This window comes from Calidris pugnax, unplaced genomic scaffold (assembly GCF_001431845.1).
Source record: "Calidris pugnax isolate Ruff unplaced genomic scaffold, ASM143184v1 scaffold335, whole genome shotgun sequence".
In the NCBI taxonomy this organism is placed as follows: Eukaryota; Metazoa; Chordata; class Aves; order Charadriiformes; family Scolopacidae; genus Calidris; species Calidris pugnax.
In genome coordinates this window covers 365,738-385,465 of record NW_015091148.1, presented here as the reverse complement: position 1 = coordinate 385,465, position 19,728 = coordinate 365,738, and the positions used below count along the sequence as shown (strand labels likewise).

At 51.1% G+C, this 19,728-nt stretch overlaps 1 protein-coding gene across 6 annotated transcripts in view; it reads right to left on the bottom strand.

Moving 5' to 3' along the window:
• Window positions 1-7: 7 nt before the first annotated feature.
• The window catches only part of FAM117A (family with sequence similarity 117 member A), a 31,872-nt gene continuing 12,151 nt past the window's right edge, over window positions 8-19,728 (bottom strand). For 3 of the 6 annotated variants that reach the window (XM_014958984.1, XM_014958985.1, XM_014958983.1), the window contains exons 5-11: window positions 7,541-7,707; window positions 3,462-3,578; window positions 2,840-2,953; window positions 2,381-2,515; window positions 1,829-2,048; window positions 1,335-1,455; window positions 8-904 (exon numbers count right to left, since the gene is read on the bottom strand). In XM_014958984.1, the coding sequence (XP_014814470.1) occupies window positions 568-904; window positions 1,335-1,455; window positions 1,829-2,048; window positions 2,381-2,515; window positions 2,840-2,953; window positions 3,462-3,578; window positions 7,541-7,707 (1,211 nt within the window). In that variant the 3' untranslated portion in view covers window positions 8-567. The remainder of the gene's footprint in view (window positions 905-1,334; window positions 1,456-1,828; window positions 2,049-2,380; window positions 2,516-2,839; window positions 2,954-3,461; window positions 3,579-7,540; window positions 7,708-19,728) is intronic. The other 3 variants (XM_014958986.1, XM_014958987.1, XM_014958988.1) reach the window with 3 other exon arrangements.

Here is a 19,728-nt window from a genome sequence, read left to right as displayed (position 1 = left end):
CCGGGGAACACCCGCGCCCCCCGCCCCGTTCAGGGCAGCATTCCCAACGCTCCAGGCTTTCCCGAGGGGTCCCGGGGAGGCAGGGCCAGGGACCCACCGCTCCCCCAGGGAGATGAGCCGCCCCATAGTGCAGAAAGAAGGTTTTCTGCTCTGACCCATCCAAGGGGCAGCCGCCCCCACAGGTCCCCGTGTCCCCCTCCCGCTCCCCAGGGCTCAGCCGCGGGGCAAGGGGTGGCCACAGAAGCCAGAACCTGAATTCTCCCGGCTCAACTCCCTCAGGGAAGGCACGGAACAGGAGTTCCCCCCCCTCCGAAACAATCACACAGGAAACAAAGACAATTCAACACAGGAAAGTGCTTTGAAGAGGGGAGGGCTCAGAGAAATGAGCCTCTCCAGCAGCGAGGAGTCGTCCCGCGGCGCAGCGTCCTTCACAGTTTGTGTCACCCGCCCAGGACGGCGGCTGCGGGTCCCTCCATCCCAGCGCTGCCCCCTCGGGCTCCCCCGTCCCCGTCACCACAGACACCCCCAGGAACCAGAGCCGCCGCCGGTTGCCTTTTCCCAGAGGCTTCACACCACCAGGGAGCTGTGGAAAACGACGCTCTCCTCGGGTTGGCCGCGTTTCCAGTGTTCGTAGTTCAGTGAAGGAGACTTGGGGACCTCCCCGAAACCATCTACAGCGTCTTTCCGCACCCCAAGGAAGGGGCCCGGGGCCGAGGGCTGGCAGGACGTAAACGTGCCCGTTGGGGGGCTGGAAGGAGCTGGGAAGCCCCGGAAGAGGAAACCCACGTTTGGGAAGAGAGGTTTCACCAGGCTGACGGGGCAGAAGGCAGAACCGGTGGGGTTGAAGTGCACTTTGTTCTTATCAGGGCAGGAAAGCTGAAAGGGCTGCTCGGGGCCAGGGGAGCTGGAGGGGAAAAAGAGGGGACACGGTCACAACGGAGACTCCCCCAGGGCACGGAAAACACCCGGAGCTGCATGCTCTTCTAGAGCCTGACTAAAGCCAAACTGCCTCTGCTCTTCCGGTACAGAGCACCAGGAAGGGCCTGGTTTGTTTGGGAAGCACAATTATTTACAGGAGAACCACCACTTCTCCCCAAGAGGCTCTGCTGGGCTGAGAAAAACCTACTCCAAGGAATCCCAAGATCCTTCTGAGTGTGTCCGAGGGTGAACAATTCCACTTTTCAGCCCTTCTCACCACATTTTTTTCCTTCGAGTTTTCCTAGAGGCTGCTCCCTACGTTTACAGCAGGTTTGGGGTGGCAATTGCAGCACCAGAAGCCTCAGCGGCCCCCACCCCCAGCACCACCCTCCCAACCAACAGCTCCTCCAACTTACGAAGCTTCTTCAAAGGCCCGGACCTTCTCACACCCCTCAGGAGGCTCCCGTTTAAACATGTAGCTGTGGTTGGGCCGAGGAGAAGAGGCGAAGGCCAGGACTGGGGAAGGGCTGCCCTCCTCTGGCAGGGGGGGAGAGAAAGAGATTGTGAGAAATATTTAAAAGAATCCAACAACATTTTGACACAGAACATGTTCTTTTAGACCCCGGGGCTGCAGGTTACAACACCCCAAAGCCACAGTGGTTTGTCTGTGTGGTTCCCAGTTCACACCCTCCGTCCAGTGCTGGAAACCACCCAGCCAGAGGGTAATTACTGGAGATTTAAAGTCCACTACAGCTCAGCCAAACTGGCCGAGACCCTCTCTCCTTTCTCAGCTGCCACTTCCAACCCAGCACAGAGCGGGAGGAGCCGTCGCACCGAGGGTTTGGTGTCACTTGGGCCTCTTTGTGTCCCCCCTCTGTGACGTCCAGCCCCTCTGCTTTCAGTCTTTTACCTTTCTCCATTGGATCTGGCTGCGCCTCGTCGGTCGCAGAGGAGGGCTCTTCTGCTGCCAGTCTCACCGGGGTGTGCGGAGAAAGGCGGAGAGACACGGAGGGGGAAGGGGAGAGAGAGAGGCTGCTGCAGCTGCTGCTGGGCTCCAGGGTCAGGGATGTGTCTCCAGAGCCCCTCTGGGCCGGTGCTGGGGCCCTGTGCCCGTCCGGGACATCCAGTATCTAGGGAGGAAGCAGAGTTTTAGCAGAGAAAAAAAGCTCCCACACCTGCACAGCACCAAGGAGCCTGTGGATGCCAGTCTGAGATCAAAAATGCTGTCCATGAGGTATCATCAATCCCGAGATCGCTGCCGGCTGGTCTCTCTCAGCACCAGTAGGTTTTAGGGAGGGAAGCCAGCAGCTGCTTGGCCCAGTTCAGAGAGCTACGTGCCTAGAACAAACTAAAACTGGACACAGAGACCGTCCCCGTGGCCAGGAGACAGGCAGCCTCTTTAGAAGAAAGGATCTCCAAGACAACCCAGAAGGTTCGGGGCAATCCTGTGACCTTTGCTTACCCGCAGCAGCTCTTCATCCCCCTGTTCCTTCACAAACACTTCCTCCAGCTCCTGGTTCAGCCCTTCCAGGCTCCGGTGCAAGCAGGGGCTGAGCCTCAGCATGGGAGATGGAGAAAGGAAGCCTGAAGGAGAGTCCTGTAACAATCCAGAATCAGAGAAGTTAGAGCTCCATCTGCCCAAACTCAGCAGTTCCACCCTGTTCCCAAATCCCTCCAGGGCTCAGCCAGAGCCCTCCAGGAGCCTGACGGGAGAAAACTGACAGCAGAGTCACACAAACTCACTGACTTCAGATCAAAGCCCAGGGACACAGAGAAGAGGTGGGGGGAAGACAAAAATATCTCCCCTTCTCAGGAACGAGAGCAAAAATCTGAGAACAGCTTGGACACCTGCCCAGAGGAGCTCATTCTCCACCTCTCGGGGACACAGGGTGACAGCAGAGCAGGGGGTATGTGAACGTACCCTGAGCGATCCGAGGACAGCGTGGTCCCCCTGCAGCGGGGAGTTCTTCTCCTTTTCTTTCCCACTTCTGCCATTGAGCTTTGTTCGCTGGAGCTGCTGCTTCAGTTTGGCAATCTAGCAAACAGAGTTTCGGCTACAGAACCAGACAAACCAACACACCTCCAACCACCACAAAGGATTGTGCCCTGTCTCTCTCCTCCCCCTCTCTTCCGACCCACAAGGAAGTGCCAAAATAGAGACAGTTTCAATCCCACAAGCAGCAGCTCCGGCCACCTCTCAAAGGATGGACCAGAAGTACTTGCACGCTGAGAGCACGAGCTCCCCCTTCTCTAGTGGACCTGTGTTATCCTCCACTCACAGAGCGTGAGGAACCAGGCCCCGCTGAACCCACATACGCCGCGACACCGAGGAGAAACGCACCGACTTTCAGTGGAGCTACTGCTGGAGGAAGCCAACGAGATGGGTCTTTGGTTGAATCCAAGCATTCGGGATGAGAATGAGGGATACGGTCCCATCTCCAACACCATCCTGTCCTCCCACTCCCCTCCCACGCCAGCAGAAGCCTCCTCTACATTAGCAACTAACCCAGATCTTGCTCAAGCGTGGGGAGTGTCTATTTTACCTCTCTGCGGTGATCTGTGCTACCCCAAGAAGCAGAACGTTTGTGAGCACTGGAGCTGCCTCTCCCGGCTTCCGCGTCGGGCCAGGACACTGGAGTCTGAAGTGATGAGAAACACGGCTGAGAACAATCACAACATTCACTGCTTCAGAGACTGGTGGTAGAGTCCCAACAAGCAGCTACCGCCCCTTCAGCCCTATTCCTGTATCCCCACCGGTAACACAACACTCTGTAACGTGCACTAAGACACAACCATCTATTTATATTTGCCAAAATGAAGTCAGTTTGGCCAGATCTGTGCCTATCAGGAAACTAGACCTCACAGACCTACACGGCCAGAGACCTGCCCAGAAGCCAGTGGCTTAAAATCACCACAAATACCCGGTGAGATAAAGCCATTACCCCAGAGGAACAACCCCGACCGCCCCCTGTGCCGCTCACAGAGGCTCCCGCCTGACAAACAGTGACGCAGGGTTCCGGGCACTCGTTGTACGAAGCAGCGTTAACGAGAGGAAAAGCCTCACCCAACTGTGAGAACACACAACTCGCTTCCGAGACCTCAGGCTCCCACATCCCCCTTTCAAAGGGGTAACCAAGCCCGAGGTTTGGGGTGCAGACAGACTGCCACCGCTGCCGGGCCGTGGGAAGAGCCCAGCTGCCCTCCCCCAGCTCCCCCCCCTCGCTCCCCAGGGCTGGCCCTTCTCAGCTGCCTCCCTTCATGCAGAAAAACAGCCCCAGCACCACGTTACGCAGCTGTTTTCCAAGCAACAGCGACATTTGGAATATCAATGGAAATCCAAAAGGGCTGTTAATCTGATCAGCGAAGGGTGTGAACTTCCTTCCACTGAACTCAGCCCTCTCTCGGCAGAGACTCCAGGATGGGAACAGTCCCAAAGGCACATCATTTTCAAAACCAGCCATCATTTCCCCCCCTCCACCCGCCTCTCAACATCCCATTTCAGCGCCTCTCCAAGCGCTCGCCCCGTGTCACCGCTGCCATTTCTGTGGGAGGTTTTGGATGATGTTTCCCTGCTCCATCCTCGGCGAGAGGCTGCCAGGAAGGGCCTGAGAACGGCTCCTCTCCAAGCGGCTCCACTGACCTCCCCAGAGGCTGCTGCAAGAACAGCAGCTGTTTTAAACAACCCCATCGAGTCATGGGGATGACAGAAGCCTCTTCTCTCCAAACAGGTTTTAAGAATCTATTTAAACCAAAGGAACAAGGCGAGTTACCCGGAGAGGTACCAGGTTTCCCCTCCGTAAAGGGATACAGGTGATTTCTAGGCAGGAATCCAACCTTCTCCTGACTTTACAGGCTCTGAAGGAACCCCCTTCCTTCCACACCCGGCTGTAAAGCAGAGCACACGGCGCTCCCTGCAGCCAAACCCATCTGTTGCCTTGGTCTCTGTTTTGCAACGCCTGTGGGCAGCGGCCATCACAGCACAGAAGTTCTTCTGCTCAATTTCCAGCGTTGGGTTTGGTTGGAGAGCAGGATTCCATTGCTCCCTGTCCTGCCACGCTCAGAGTCGGTCGCAGCCGCCTCCACGAGACCCCAGGGAGGGACCCAGGCGATGGGAAATCCCACTGCAGGGACCAACCCGGCAGCTCCAGCACACGGAGCAGCTGATCCTATTTCCTACCTCGGATACTCTCTCCTAAACAACTCAAACATCACCATTTGGCCCTTATCCCAAAACATCGGTTCATTTCATATCCCCATAGATCACGCACGTAAGAAGGCTGAGGAGAGGAGGCAAAGGTCTAAGAGACAAGGCCACAGCCCTGTCCCACGTTACTGCGAGAGGCAAATCTGTGGGAAGCTGAACTCCAGCTGCTCGGAACAGCCCTGCAAAGCAGGAGGGGATGGAAACTCTCCTCAAGTCACTGGAAACCTCCTGAGCCCTGTCTGAGAAGCCACTTACTGCAGCCTGTCGCTGTGGTACAGAATCACAGAATGACATGGGGGTGGAAGGGACCTCTGGAGATCATCTCCTCCAACCCCCTGCCAGAGCAGGTCCACCCACAGCAGGTCCCACAGGAACGTGTCCAGGTGGGTTTGAATGTCTCCAGAGAAGGAGACTCCACCACCTCCCTGGGCAGCCTCTGCCAGGGCTCTGCCACCCTCATGTTTAGATGGAACTTCTCATGTTCAAGTTTGTGCCCATTTCCTCTTGTCCTGTCCCTGGGCACCACTGAAAAAAGCCTGTCCCCATCCTCCTGACACCCTCCCTTGAAGTATTTATAGGCATTGATCAGATCCCCCCTCAGCCTTCTCCTCTCCAGACTAAAAAGCCCCAAGTCCCTCAGCCTCCTCGTACGACAGATGATCTAGTCCCCTCATCATCTCTGTAGCCCTCTGTCCTCTCCAGCAGTTCCCTGTCCTTCTGGAACTGGGGAGCCCAGAACTGGACCCAGTGCTCCAGATGGGGCCTCCCCAGGGCAGAGCAGAGGGGGAGGATGACCTCCCCGAGCACTGAGAACTGCACCGGTGCTCACCAAAAAACCTAAAAAGGCCTAAAAAGGAAGAAGAGAGGCTGTTTGCAATAGGAAAGCCTAAAAACGAAGAGCGTCCCACCTCTCGCAGGCACCATCAAGGCAGAAGGAAATTACAGAACCTTTTGTACTAACTGGCAAAACCACTTCCTCCAAAAAAAGGAGAGTAAGAAAAAAAAATAATAAATTGCTTTGCGCAGTAAGATAAAGCCACACGCTCCCATCGTGTCTAGTGCTGCCACCCTCACCCCCACGCCGAGCACCTGCGGGTCCTGCTCTCGCTTCACCACCCCACGACAGCGAATCTACAGAGCTCTGCAGAACAGCTGGTCAGCAGCTGAGCGGGGAAGGAAGCAAACGTGTGCTGGCTCGCGGAGAAAGTCCCAGCTTCGGTAACTATTAAGGCTGAAAACATGGAAGGAGCAGCAAAATCCCAGAGGTTACGACGAGGTGGTGTTTTGGGAATACACAGGGCAGTCTGGAACCCGGGATTTTATTCCTGGCTTTTAACGAGGAAGAGTTTGACACGTGGAGAGAGGTTTGTGTGTGAAACAGCACGATGGCAGGTGTGTTGCAAGGCAGAATTAGCATTTGGAAGACACTCGCAGATAAGTGATGAAAGACTGGGGCACACCTGGCCCTTTCATTGCAGAGAAGAGCCAGCGGCTCCACGCTCAGCACAACCTCAATTAACACAGCAGGATCCTCCAACCTGGGAAGAAGGAGGTGCCTCCTCTTCTCCAACCCTTTCCCCAGAAGGGCGACATGCAAGAAAAACTCAATAGCCCCAACACACTGGGGGTTAAGCGTTCCCACCGTCACTGATGAAGACAAAAAGGAAGAGTGAGCTTCCCTGGCTCAAAAATAAAGTTAGACAAATTCTTTCCCTTCCTTTCCAGTACGGCCTCTGCCCTCAGCAGTGCTCCTGGGCACTGGAACCGAAACAAAAGCGGGCGAGAACCCTTTGGAAAAGGACAATGGAAGCTGGAATCCAATTGAGAATTTCCTGCAAACAGCCCAGTAATAAATTGTCCAATAGCAAAGATCAAACAAGCAAGTTACCAGCGATTGAACGCGCCAAATAAACGACACGTTAAGCAAACGGATGCTCTTATCCTTCTAAATTCCTTCACCTCCGCAGATAGGCAAGCGCTGTTTGCTGCCGTACAGTAATATTTACAGGTTGCTAAGAGTTCCTCGAGGGCTGGAGCTTTTCCATCCTACAGTAGAGAGTAGCGAGCCCTTCTGCAGGAGCACCCTTGACTTCTGGCCGCGTGTGGCACGCAGCCCGCCAGCCTTATATAAGGACTTGGCCCAAAACTGCAAGCCGGGAAGGGGGAGAAAAATAATTAGCATTAGGCAGTGCTGGAGCAGAAAGCCAGCGGCCATCTGCCTCCAAACAAGGCCAAGGAAATTCTAACTCTGCACCAAAGTGGAATCAATTGAAGCTGAGAAGCAAAAGAGGGACAAAAAAAGCCTTCCTAGAAAGCTGCAGCTGCACAGATGGAAATTTAATGCTTTCCCTGTTCACCCCTGGTTTCCAGGGTTCAGTTCTGTAACCCTCTGCTGGCCCAGCCCGGGGGTGTCTGTACCTGGGTGGCTTTGTCACTCATGCACGAGGTGGGAGCTCCTTCGGTGTCCCTTGGCCACTGTCCCAACAGGTAGGAGCCCACGATGGTGTCCAGCGACGAGGTGCGTCGCACCCGGGGCTGCCGGGGCCGGCAGGTCTTCTCCACCGCAGCAGCACAGGGAACGCTCGCTAGAAAAGGGAGAAAAGGAAAGAAAATGAGATTTTCAAAGCCAAGATTCACAATTAATGAGCCCACATGCATCGCAAAGATCCCAAGAAGGGAACTGGCACATCCAGCCTGGAGAAGTCCATTTATTTTTTGGAAACCAGACTCTTATTGCCTCTAATGTGCCCTGTGAGTTCCCACCCCACAGGAGCAGCAGCTCATCCCTGCCACAACCACGGGGCTGCCCGGCCTCATTCCCCGCTCCAAGCTGGCTACCGAAATCGGTCAGCAACAGAAACACCACTGCAGCAGAGCAGGCCAGGGAGGGCTGGTGGGTTGATTGACCTCTTACTCCCCCACTCTGCTGCAGAGCCCCGTGTTCACACTTATCACCGAGAGGTTGCTGGTCTAGAAGCAGAGATTTTATTGCAGTCCTTAAGTGGCCGCTTGAAACCATTGACTGAACATTCCAGCCGAAGTCGAGGGAGCTGCTACACAACCGAGTGAGATTTCTGGTGTGTCCACGGTGCTTCTGCATGAACACTGTAGGAAAAAACCGCCACTATGCCGTCTATAAGGCCATATTTACTGGCCCAGGCTGCCCAGAGAAGCTGTGGCTGCCCCATCCCTGGAGGGGTTCAAGGCCAGGTTGGAGGGGGCTTGGAGCAACCTGGGCTGGTGGGAAGTGTCCCTGCCCAGGGCAGGGGGTGGCATTGGGTGGGCTTTAAGGTCCCTTCTAACCAAACCATTCTATGATATATCTCTTACTAGCTAGAGTACAATGCTTACACGGAGAACCCAAGCTCTCACCCATGGTACAAGCCAACACCAAGCAAGAGGGAGCCTGCGTGCCTCAGTTTCCCCCAAGGAACCACACTATCGCTCGCTTCCACTTTCAAGGAGGCCAAAAGAACATCTGCAAAGTTTTGGATGCTCCAGCGGGACCACATGAGCACTCGATGTGTGCATTCATTCATTCAGCAAAGAGCAGAAATTAAGATGAACAACCTGTTCCCTTCCATAACCCATCACTGGCAGGACCCAAGCTCAAATCCAGGAGCTCTGGGCCCAGCTCCCACAAGGTGGCCAATGTCATCAGACATTGCTTCCATAACGATAGCTGAACTGTCATTAACAGAAAAGCTTTGTAAATACAACCGGTTTAAGTTTTTATGTCAGCAGGGATGTACACAGCACAATCCCATCGTGGAGAGGACAAAGAGCCAAGTATTCCTTTAGGGAGGGGGGACACAGCACAAGCTCTGCTCGCCCTCCCCATCTCTTCTATCGCACCCTGGCCAACTCCAAACTGGATGGGCTCAACCCCTTCCCCAGACACACAACCCCCCTCTTCTGCACCCTTACACCTGAAAACAAGGTGTTATTGCCCAAACCCAAAAAGGCACCAAGAAAGAGGCAAGTTCAAGCCAGCAGGAAAGTCTGTTTGCATTTCATTTTGATTAGCCATGCAAATTACCACGCACATTAGAACCAGCCCTGTGGCCTCCTGGCAAGATATTAAGGCCACGCACAGCTCTCTGCTCCAGGTGCTTTGTGTACAGAGAGTCTCTCCTTCCTCCTCACAATGAGGGCACGGCAGGCAGGTACTGAGTTAACCACCCAAAAACCAGCCTCAGAACTGTTAAGGACCATGTTGTGCTTGCCAAATACCTCTGTATAGGAAGGTGCTGCAGCACCCACAGCATTGCTGGGACTGGTCCAGGGACATAGCCTGTTAAACACATATTTTATCAGCTAAAATACCATTTGAGCGGTGGAATTCCGAGTTGTAGGTGAGAAAAGGGTAGGAACAAAAAAAGCCACATGGGAGGGCAAGGGAAGCATTAGTCCTTGCCTGCCAGCCCCACCTCACAAGGTCCACACGGCATTAAAGGCTTATTGTCTCGGGTCCAGCTGGCGTTTCAAGGCACGTTCCCCGCTCCCAACAGTTAACAGCAAGTCAGCTACCACTCATTCTAATTTAGAAACTCGTTAGTACGTGCAGCTTCCTCTTCAGAGCCTCCTTGCCCCCACAGGCGATGTAACTCGTGTCTCTATTAGGTATGACTTCAGCCATCGCTTCCTCTGGCGCTGCTCTCCCCAGCCAGGCTGGTGGCAGAACCACTGAACATCACCACAATGGGGCAGCCCCTCTCCCACAGCTCACAGCCCCCTCCGAGCTCTCCAGGAGACCCCCTTTGATACAAACACCCCTTCCAGGGCAACTGGGGTCACCTTCCAACTCCAAACCTTCAACAGGGCAACAGTCAAAACCAACCTGAAAGGAGCCTGAGAAGAGATGCCCCCCAAGAGCAGAGGGGACACAGCCTCCTACGGTGACAACTGCATCAGTTGTCCATGAAGGGTGACAAACACCTGAAGCTGTTTGCGTACCAACAGCAAGAACCTGACTTCTCATGAAGGACAACCCCACCACCCAACAATTCCCTTTGTTTTTAAGCAGTGTGGAGAAGTCGAAGGGCACGGGGGCGGCTGGGAGACGGGGCTGCCCCTCCGTAGGGTGCAAAGGCTGCGTGCACAGCATTTCAGGGAGGAGGAGGAGGAGGAGGAAGGCAGATGAGAGGCGCCAGGGCAGGGTGGAGCGTCCTGTTTACGGCTGGGTGCTATTATCACCCCTCCGCACCGAGCCCACTCAGCAGCCACCTGGCCACGGGCTCTGGAGCTGGGCCAGGGCAGCTCCACAGCTGAGAAGTGACAGGTTGTGGCGCTTTTACTTTTCCTGTGAGGGTAAAACTGCTGCAGATAACAGACCCCTCCACCGTATCTCCGGGAGACATTCGGCCGCCCCCAGCTGCTGCAGGAGGCTTTCCTGCAGCCACCAGTCAGAGACTGGTTCAACGCAGACCTTTAAAAGAACATTTTCAATCCTGGAGTTCCGGATCCAGTGTCCCTCATCCTTCCCAACCACACCAACATCAGCTCAGAGCTTCCTAAACGCTCTGCCTAGGCCAGCCAGTCTCTGCATCTAAAACAGAAAATAAAAGTCTTAATAAACTTTTAAAAATCTCCAGGATCACTTCACAACGAGAAACACTTACAGCTGAATCACAAAAACTGATGGCAAGCAAAAAACTGAAATTCCCATTACTGCTTTCTTTAGAGCTGTAAAATTTTCTTCTTTCCCTTTCCAGAGTTCACTCCAGGGAAAGCGACCCTTTCCTATCAGAGGAATGTTTAGAAATTTAGGGACAAACTGTTCAGACCCGGACATTTTTGGAATATGTCCCTGCAAAGGTCTATCTTGAAATGATGAAGCATAAAATAACAGTGCCTGTTTAAATATAATCGGCTTCCAAGTTAACCATGGAAGGACGGGCTGCAGGAGGCCTCCCCAGGCAGGAAGCCTTCCCCTGCTCTCTGTGATATCAAGATGTACTCAAGGGGTTTGGGTGCAGTTTCCAGTTTATTGGCTCAAGCAAGATTTTTTAAGCTATCAAGAGAGAATTTGTAAGGGAGAGTTTAGCCGAGATGAAACCTAAGCAGTTCTGTCAATAACTAACTTATGCAAATATCTTCCATCCCAGTGTAACAGAAAACACTGCTAATTATTTAAGTTCTGTATCAGCTTTCCCCATCTACACCCTTTAATGTTCTTGACAACACACCACCTCAGATGCTGTGCCCGATTCGGGGGATTGGGGCAGGGAGATAACAGAAATGCCTAAATTCAATTTCTCATGGGTCTCTCAAACCACAGCAGGACCCTGTGACACAGAACCATCTCCCTTACTCAAAATATTCACACCAACCCAGGCTGGGTGTGTATCAGCGTCCCCAGCACCACTTCCTTGATCTTTAACATCTTCCTAGACAATCTGCTGGGAGATCTCTGTACAAAATGGGTTCATTTTGCACAACAGCTATTCGGATGCAGCTCAAGTGGCCCAAGCAGAAGGGACACAAGAAATATAATCTCAGTTTTTATTTCATTTTTTTTTCCCCCTCAAGGTGAAGCAGGTAAAGGAAATGGTGAGCCCTGACTTCAACACTGAGAAAATGCAACAGGATCAGTTACTTTTGAACAGTCCCAACCTTTAACATAGCAAAGACTTAACAATCTTTCCAGGGAAAGAATTGCTTTTTCCCAGCACTGTGCTCTTCCTGAGCCTCTCTGCATTCAGAAGAAATGTGAAGATTTTAAGAAACCATTCTCGTCCCCACCACAGCCGGCCCAGGCACTTCCTCACGCGCCCCAAGCTCCGCTGTCGCCTGCTGCGGCTGCAAAAGCGCTCCCAGAGAGGACTTTAATCTCTCACCCTATCTGAAACCAAGGCAGGATTATGCAAGGAATAAATGCTTTTGCTGTGGGAATCCCAGAAAGCCTAAAAGGAGATGAACAGGCAGTTTTACTTGTTCCTAATGAAATTTAAAATCCTGTGCTTTGTATGCTGCAGAAATCTGCAAACAGGCTAGAAAATAGAAGCATTTAACAGGAATTCACAGCACGTTCTGAGTGAGCTACTAAGATGGGAATGAAGGAAAGATCAGGAGCTGGAGAGGTGCTGGGATGAAAGTTCACAGGAGATCCAGAGAAGCCACCAGAACATCCTTAGCCAAGGTACCAAAAAGGTACTATAAATCCACAGGCTGTAAACCCCCATCACCTGAGGGGTCTCCACAAAAGATCTCCAGGACAAGAGCGGCAGCAGGACAACTAGAAACAACCCCTGGAGGCTGGACACAAGCTGCATTTTCTAGGAAAAAAAAATCTCACTTTATCCCAAAAGCAAGAAAGGCAAGTTATATTCAGCAGCAACACACCAGGGGAGAAGAATGCAGCAAGACAACCCATTGCAACCGATACATGTGGGGAGAGAAAAAGAACAATATGAATGTTAAGGGGCTTCAAAGAGGAGAATGAACCTGGAATTTGTGGGCAGATTAAAGGGTAAGGATACACACAATCCTCAGCTCCTGCAGAAGGAGTTACATCCAGCAGTAACTTCTGGCACCGAGTCCTTCCACCTCAAGTCTCTGCAAAGGAAGTATTCTACATCACTTTCTCAATATTTTCAAATTATAATCCCTTTGCCTTTACAGAAGATTTACAACTGAAGGGAAATTCACACCCATGCCAGGATGGGATTTCATAGCTCTTTGCTCATTTCAGTAAACATTAATAGAGAAATGCAAAACCCTCAGAGCACTGAAATCCATTGCACCTTCCGGCGAGGAGGCAGAAGCTGTGGTTAAACCACACTCCCCTCATGACTCTTGCTCAAACTGTACTCGCGCAGCCCAGGACACCCCAAAAAAGTACCTGCTGTTCCCAAAACACAGCCCTTTAAAAAAAAAAAACCACAACAACCCACCAGAACTTTTCTCTGCTTCAGTCTTTGACCCATATGGAAAGGAGCGACCCACCGAGGGGTCGGGGGGGCACCAGAGAAGTGGAAAATTGAAGGGGAAAGAGGGTCCTACCCCAGGGTGGGGAGGTGGACTCCCGTCGGACACCACCCAGCAATGACTTGCCCCACGGCCTTTGCTGAACCGGCCCCGAGGGCTTCACCGCTGGCCCTGGGAGAAACAAGGGAAGAAATTCCAGGCTTTGTAAAGACTCCCCTGGTTACAAGCTGTGCTGAGAGTCCAGCTGGAGAGAGCTGCCCAGTGGCCACAGCATCTGCAGATATCATTGAAGGAAATTAATAGGGGACACTGCACTTCAAGCTGCCTTTTTTTTTTTTTCTTTCTTCTTTTTGGACACAGACATCGTTAAACAGCAACTCCCTCCAGCTCAAGGCCTGAAACCAAAGCTGAACACCCAGTTGATGGAGGAAAAGAGTTGAACTCTTCACCTTTAACTTACAAAGTTTGTTTTTCAAATGATAAAACAATCTGAAGAATTTCAACATCCTCAGAGCCTTTGGTTGAAGCGCACATTTCCTACACCCAGCCTGATGCAAGGCAACAATTTGGTGGGACCTTCAAGCCGGCCGATCCCTGACTGGGATCTTCTCACCCACCGACACAGACTGGGAGCTTCTGGACTGGCTTCACGCTTAGAAATTTAAGTAAGAACTAGGAAAAAACCAGATGGGCAGGCGGCCTCTCCTCGACAATAAGAGCGGTTTCAAAACAAGCAAAAACTTGTTCAAACATTAGATCTTTAGGACTTGTTCACTCGGCTCCTGGAGAATACAGATGACTAAGGAGCTACCAGCATCATCCATGTCACCCCTATCACAAGAGTGAAACCCAAGCAATGAAAACAGAGCTGTGGGTTTGGGTTTTTTCCCCCTTTTTTGTTAACCCTACTTAAATAAATTCTTGATAAGCATCGAGGAATCAAGATCACTGCGTAAGGCATGGCTCTTACTCTCGAGATGAGAAACCTTCGATTGAAATCTTCCAGTGCAGATAAAACGAAGTAAGATGAAAACAGAGCAAGACATCCCTGATATTTCTACCATTACAGACAAGGTAGAAAACAAGGAAAAAAAGAAGGTTTCCTGTCCTTTACATTCATGTAACTACATAAATTACATCAACGCTTTATGACAAGCCCTCCTCCTGTGCTCAGAGTCATCTTTATGGTCAGTTGCAGTTCAACCATCTGCCTGGATGGCCCAACATGAAGGGACTGAAACAACTTTACAGCAAGGAAAAAAAAATAAATCACAACATCTGATATACCTTCTGATGACCTTCCCAGTGCCTTTTCTAACTGGGAAGCAGGATACCAAAGCTAATATTAGCTCAGGGTTACAGCTGGCCTAAGCAGTGTAAGCACACATTATGCATCCGAGGGCTGCACACAGCAGCCTCAGGCTCAAACATGCCAGGAACCGTTCAAACTCCGTAATTCCTGTTCCCCAACGCTTCCAGCCTGAAAGGATGGCACACAAACTATGAGAAACTGAGGCAGGAGGAGGAGCAGCAGCTTGCCCGGAGTCATGCAGCAGGATCCAGGCAAGCATGGAACCAATTATCTTCCGTTATTTTCAAAGAATGGGCTAAACCACACAACCTCCTTTGATATTTTCCTCATTTCCTGCACACTCAACCCTGCATTATCAGGTGGTTTGAATGGCAGCACCACAAGCTTAATTTTTAATGCAAAAAGGCTTGTTTCATATAAATTCCAAGCGGAAACATTTTTACAGGCTCGACACTATTGGTCTTGCTTGGAGATCTTTCTTGTACAACTGCGATTCCCACTAAATCAGTTTTGTCACCTCAAACGGCAGGAGCCACGAGGGAAGTGCCCAGATCAGCTCGGTGCACTCAGCGCTGCCATTGCCCCGGTATTTCAACATCCCAGCTTTGCATAAAGAGAACTCGCTGCACTTTGGGGCTTGACATTATTTCTCCCCAGGGTTAGGCCAAGTGCTGCTTTTATTTTCTTCGCAGTCAGACAGTAAAACTTATCCCACACCCGGCCCAGAACTGTTGCTTCTTCACGCAAAGAGGTACCCGGGTTCCTTCAGTTCTCTACTCACGCAACAAACACTGAAACCTTTGCTACGGTCCATGCAATTGTGTCAGATAAGCCCCAACTGAAAAAAACCTCACAACTAAAAATCCACCCAGGATAAAGTACCCAGGAGCTTCCCAGTTCCTCTGGAGCCTTCTGCTCTAGAAGGGATGGATCAAACCTCCTGCGCAGTCCCATCCCTTCCCCCTGCAAATTTGTTTTTCAATGTCATCTCCAGCGTTTTAAAGCAGGGAAAAACTTGTTTCACCCACAGAATGTCAACACAAGTCAAGATTAGTTATAGATGTGTCCTTTGTTTCCCCTTTCCCACACCCGTATCCAGAGGCTAACAAACTGGGAGCAGCAAGTTTAGATTGAAGGTATGATCCGTATCAGCTGAGGAACTGCAATACCATGAATGGGCTCCAATTACCCTGCCAGAAACTCGTTCTACATTAAACAAAGCCACCTGCAACGCTCTGCCTCCGAACCTGAGCCACGCATTGTGTTCAGCTGTGTTTTGCACAAAGCCTGATTTGATTCCATAGGACAGAGGCAGGATTCTTCCCGGCTAGTGCAGCAGCAGGACGTCTTCAAGGTTCTCCCATCCCTCAACCAGTCCCTACATGACTAGTTTTCCCCTTAACCCTTTCATTCTCTCAGCCTCCTTACCCACAGCAAAACCCTAAAGAGAAAGGCAGAATGATGAAGCCCCAAATTTGTTAATGCAGAGCTTGTCGAAGCAGCTGTTTGCACAGGGCAGTGGCACAACCTTCCCATGCCAGTGCCCTGCACCCCTGCTTGGGGGGGGCTTGTTTCTCTTTTCGGGAGTTAATACCAGTGGAGCTGCTGCTTCTCCTGAGGCACCCCTTCTCCAAGATGGGCTTTTTTATATCCTGGGTTCAGGATATAAATATTAAGAACCTGTGTCCCCCCCTCCCCCCCCATCATTCATTTGCTTAAGCACCCCCTGGAAAACTACAGGTGTTAAACAGGCATAAATGAAAACTCAAAGAGCAGCCACCACAAACATCTGGGCCAGTATTTCAGTAACCAAAACCTTTATACCCATCCCTCAGGACACAAAACCCCATCAGATATCAACTGCTAAAGCAAACACAGCACTTCTGATATTCAACTAATATGATTGAGCGGGGAGGGAGGAGACCCCGACACTCATTACATGACACCTGCAGCAAAGGAAAGCAGCAAAAAAATACTGTGAAAAGGCTCTGCTGTAGCACTACCACACAGGCAGGGATCCCACAGCACTTTCAAGTTGTAACCGGGCATTTTTATTCCTAAACAAACCATTTTCATTCTGCTAAGCACGCACGCTCAGACGGTGTTGTGTATGAGCAGTGTCCCACTCCTCTGCCTTATAACGTATCCCAGGCACGGGTTTAATTCAGACACTTAATACAGCCATTTGGCAGCCTGTTCCCTCAGGCTCTCTAGCAGGATCCACACGGCAAAAACAACTGGACATCTCAAAACCAGGCAAGTTCAGCAGGGAAGCAACAAAATCCCATCCAGATGAGTGAGCTCAGCCAACAGTAACTTCCTGAAAAGTTGAAAGGCAGCACAAAATTCGGGCTGTAGGGGTGATGGTGGGAAAACTGGTGGATTTCTTTGGATTCTGGTGAAAAGAGACTATCACTAAAAGCCTTGGTTTCACGGAAGGTTCATGTGAAACATGTGAAGTGCAAGACACAGCTCTTGTGAAAGGCATTCATGAACCCCCTGAATCAACCATATAGGTTTACAGGTAAAGACTTGCATCTCTGCACTCACATGTATATACGTATATACATATTTTTATATATATACACACACCTATGCCTCTGTTAAATGATAAAGAGGCAGTATTGGAAGGCAGATGGGCACCTACCCCTTCTTCCTCCCAAGAAATCTACTCCAAGCCTGTTGAGAAGAACAGTTGGTAGGTAACCCTGGTGAAGCCTTTCATCCCATCTGACTCCTACACCTAATTTAATAAGGGTTGCACTGATGGAGTTTGCTCAATTAGTAACATTGAGTTGAGGGTGGTGAGAGCCTGGCCCAGGTTGCCCAGAGAAGCTGTGGCTGCCCCATCCCTGGAGGGGTTCAAGGGCAGGTTGGAGGGGGCTTGGAGCAACCTGGTCTGGTGGGAGGTGTCCCTGCCCAGAGCAGGGGGGTTGGAACAAGATGATCTTTAAGGTCCCTTCCAACTCTAACCATTCTATGATTCTATGAAATGACACAAATTTGCTTTTCCACCATGTTCCATCCTCACCCTCTCTATAAACGAGCCAACTCAGACGACTGACAACTTACCCGCTCATGATCACAAAACGCTACATTCATGCTCCACAAATTAAAATTTGAGCTGCAATTTCAATAAACCTATTATTTTCTAGTGTCTTATTGAAAAATAAAAGAGGCATAAGGACTTCTCCAGACCTGTGATGTGTGATGAGAATGAGGGTTACACCTGGGCAGTGGATTCACTAGCAGAGACACAGGTCTGAGAGAGGCCAAAGTCTGGATACAAAGATGGAAACTCTCCAACCAGCACCTGCTTCAGTGTAGGCTTTGGAGGAAAGAACCAAGGCCACAACGAGCACGAGCACTGCCGTTAACTGATTTAAACTTCAAAGTCTCCACAAAGCTCATCCCACCCTGGAGAATGCGTAACCGTGTTGGTGTCACAGCACCTGCAGAGCTCTGGCCACCCCCCAGCCGCCCCCGAGCCACCTCTGCCTGCACAGCGGGATGCAGGGGGACGGGTACGGCCTGCACCTGAAGAGGATCAAACACTAACACGTTACCTGCTTCACCACCAAAAGCCACATCACTGAAGAGATAAGGAATTTAAAAATACCAAACCACACAACACTGACCCCAATGACACGCAGCAGGTACATCACTAGAAGTCCCGACATCTTGGATTTCTAAAGTCAAGTCTTTTTAAAATAGTCTTCCACCTCCTTCCTGGCATCCCCCAGCTCCAAGCTCTTCCTTTTAACAGAAGCCCTTTGAGAGGCTCAGCAGCTGCTCTGATCATAGAGGATCCCATTGAGATGAGGAGCAGCTGCAGGATCACACCCCGGCTCACCCCACACCTCTTCTTCTGAAACCCCCAGCCAGAGCCACCCAGGTCCCCGGCAGCTCCAGAACCATTCGGAAAAGCCAGCGGAGTCAAATGAGGAAAGATGTGAAAAAACAAGGCATTTCCACGCTGAGCTCCCCAAAGGTGGGAGCAAAAGCGTTAGATTATGAATCACCAGGAGACAGGTTCTGGGTTAAACCCTGCCAGTTTGCTGCCACAGCTCCCACACACGCGGGGAGCAAATTGTAGCTTAACAAAGAGCTATGAGGCAAAGAGGGATGGAAATTCCAACACTTCCAAAACTGTAGATGAAATGCCTATGATCAAGAGGAAAAATTCAAGCTTCCTAGAGCCTGAAGAGCGAGGCACGGAGCCAGGAAGAAATGAAGACCAGCAATTCTGGTTCGTGTCAGCGGAGCTCCAGCCGTTTTTTTGCCCTCAGAAAGCTGCGTGGTTTTCACGGCGCTTTGGTGAGATACAATATAGAGCTCGGACAGGGAGGGATGACAGGCAGCCTCACTCCCCACCACCTCTTTTTTTTTTTTTGATATTTGCTCTATTTCCTTTGTAACATCTGAAGTGACTGAGTAATTGCTCTATTAAAAGCAACTTCACCTTGATTTCAGCATGCTGCTGAGAGGGAAGCAGAGACTAGCACTCAAAGGGATTTATTTCATTAACTTGTTTCAAGTGTAAATTGAGCAAAAAGCTTTTTTTTTTTTTTTAATAGCTTCTCTGATCAATACCAACCATGCCAGCGGCAGGAATGACTTGAAGTCTCAAGGAGTGAAAGGCAGGATGCTCAGGGAGGGGCCATTAACTCTCACCACAGGATGGGCTGCAGCTCTGTCCCCTGCAAAGGGGATGCAGGAACCAGAGGCCACCAAGATCAGCTGGCCCAAAGCTTGACAAATTATTTCTTTCTGGGCCAGAAGTCTGTTTAATCATACTTTAACTCCCCCCAAAAAAGTGTTTCATCGCTATTTTAGTACTCCTTGAGATAATGAAGAGCCAAGCAAGAATCCAACAGCCAAAAGCAGACCCAGGAACAGCCAAAAGTAACACGTACATCAAAAAAAGCCAAAAAATATTATTAGATCACCAAAAAGTTGTATTTAAATAAGCATTCCTGAAGCAGTCAGAAAAATCTCGAGGATGCAATTAGGGACAAATTGCCGTTAGCACAAATCAAATTATTGCTTCTTTATCAAGCCAGATCAGCTGCATAAAACTCAGTTTGGTAGATTTTGTTTGTTTGTTTTTTAGTTTGGTTTTTTTTTTGTGGTGAAACCACCTCTAAATCAGCAACTCATTGTCCCGGGAGACCGCAGGCGGCCACAGGTCCCGCCTGCCCGGGGAGGGACCCCGCGGGGCCGGGGATCAAAGCTCCCCCCCCCGCGATCGCAGCCCACGGGCGGCGTTTTCAAGGTCTCGGCTGTTTCGGGGCCGCGTCCCCCGGTTTGGGGTTTTCCTTCGCTCACGGTCTTTCCTCCCCCCAAACCCCCCTCCCGGTTTTGT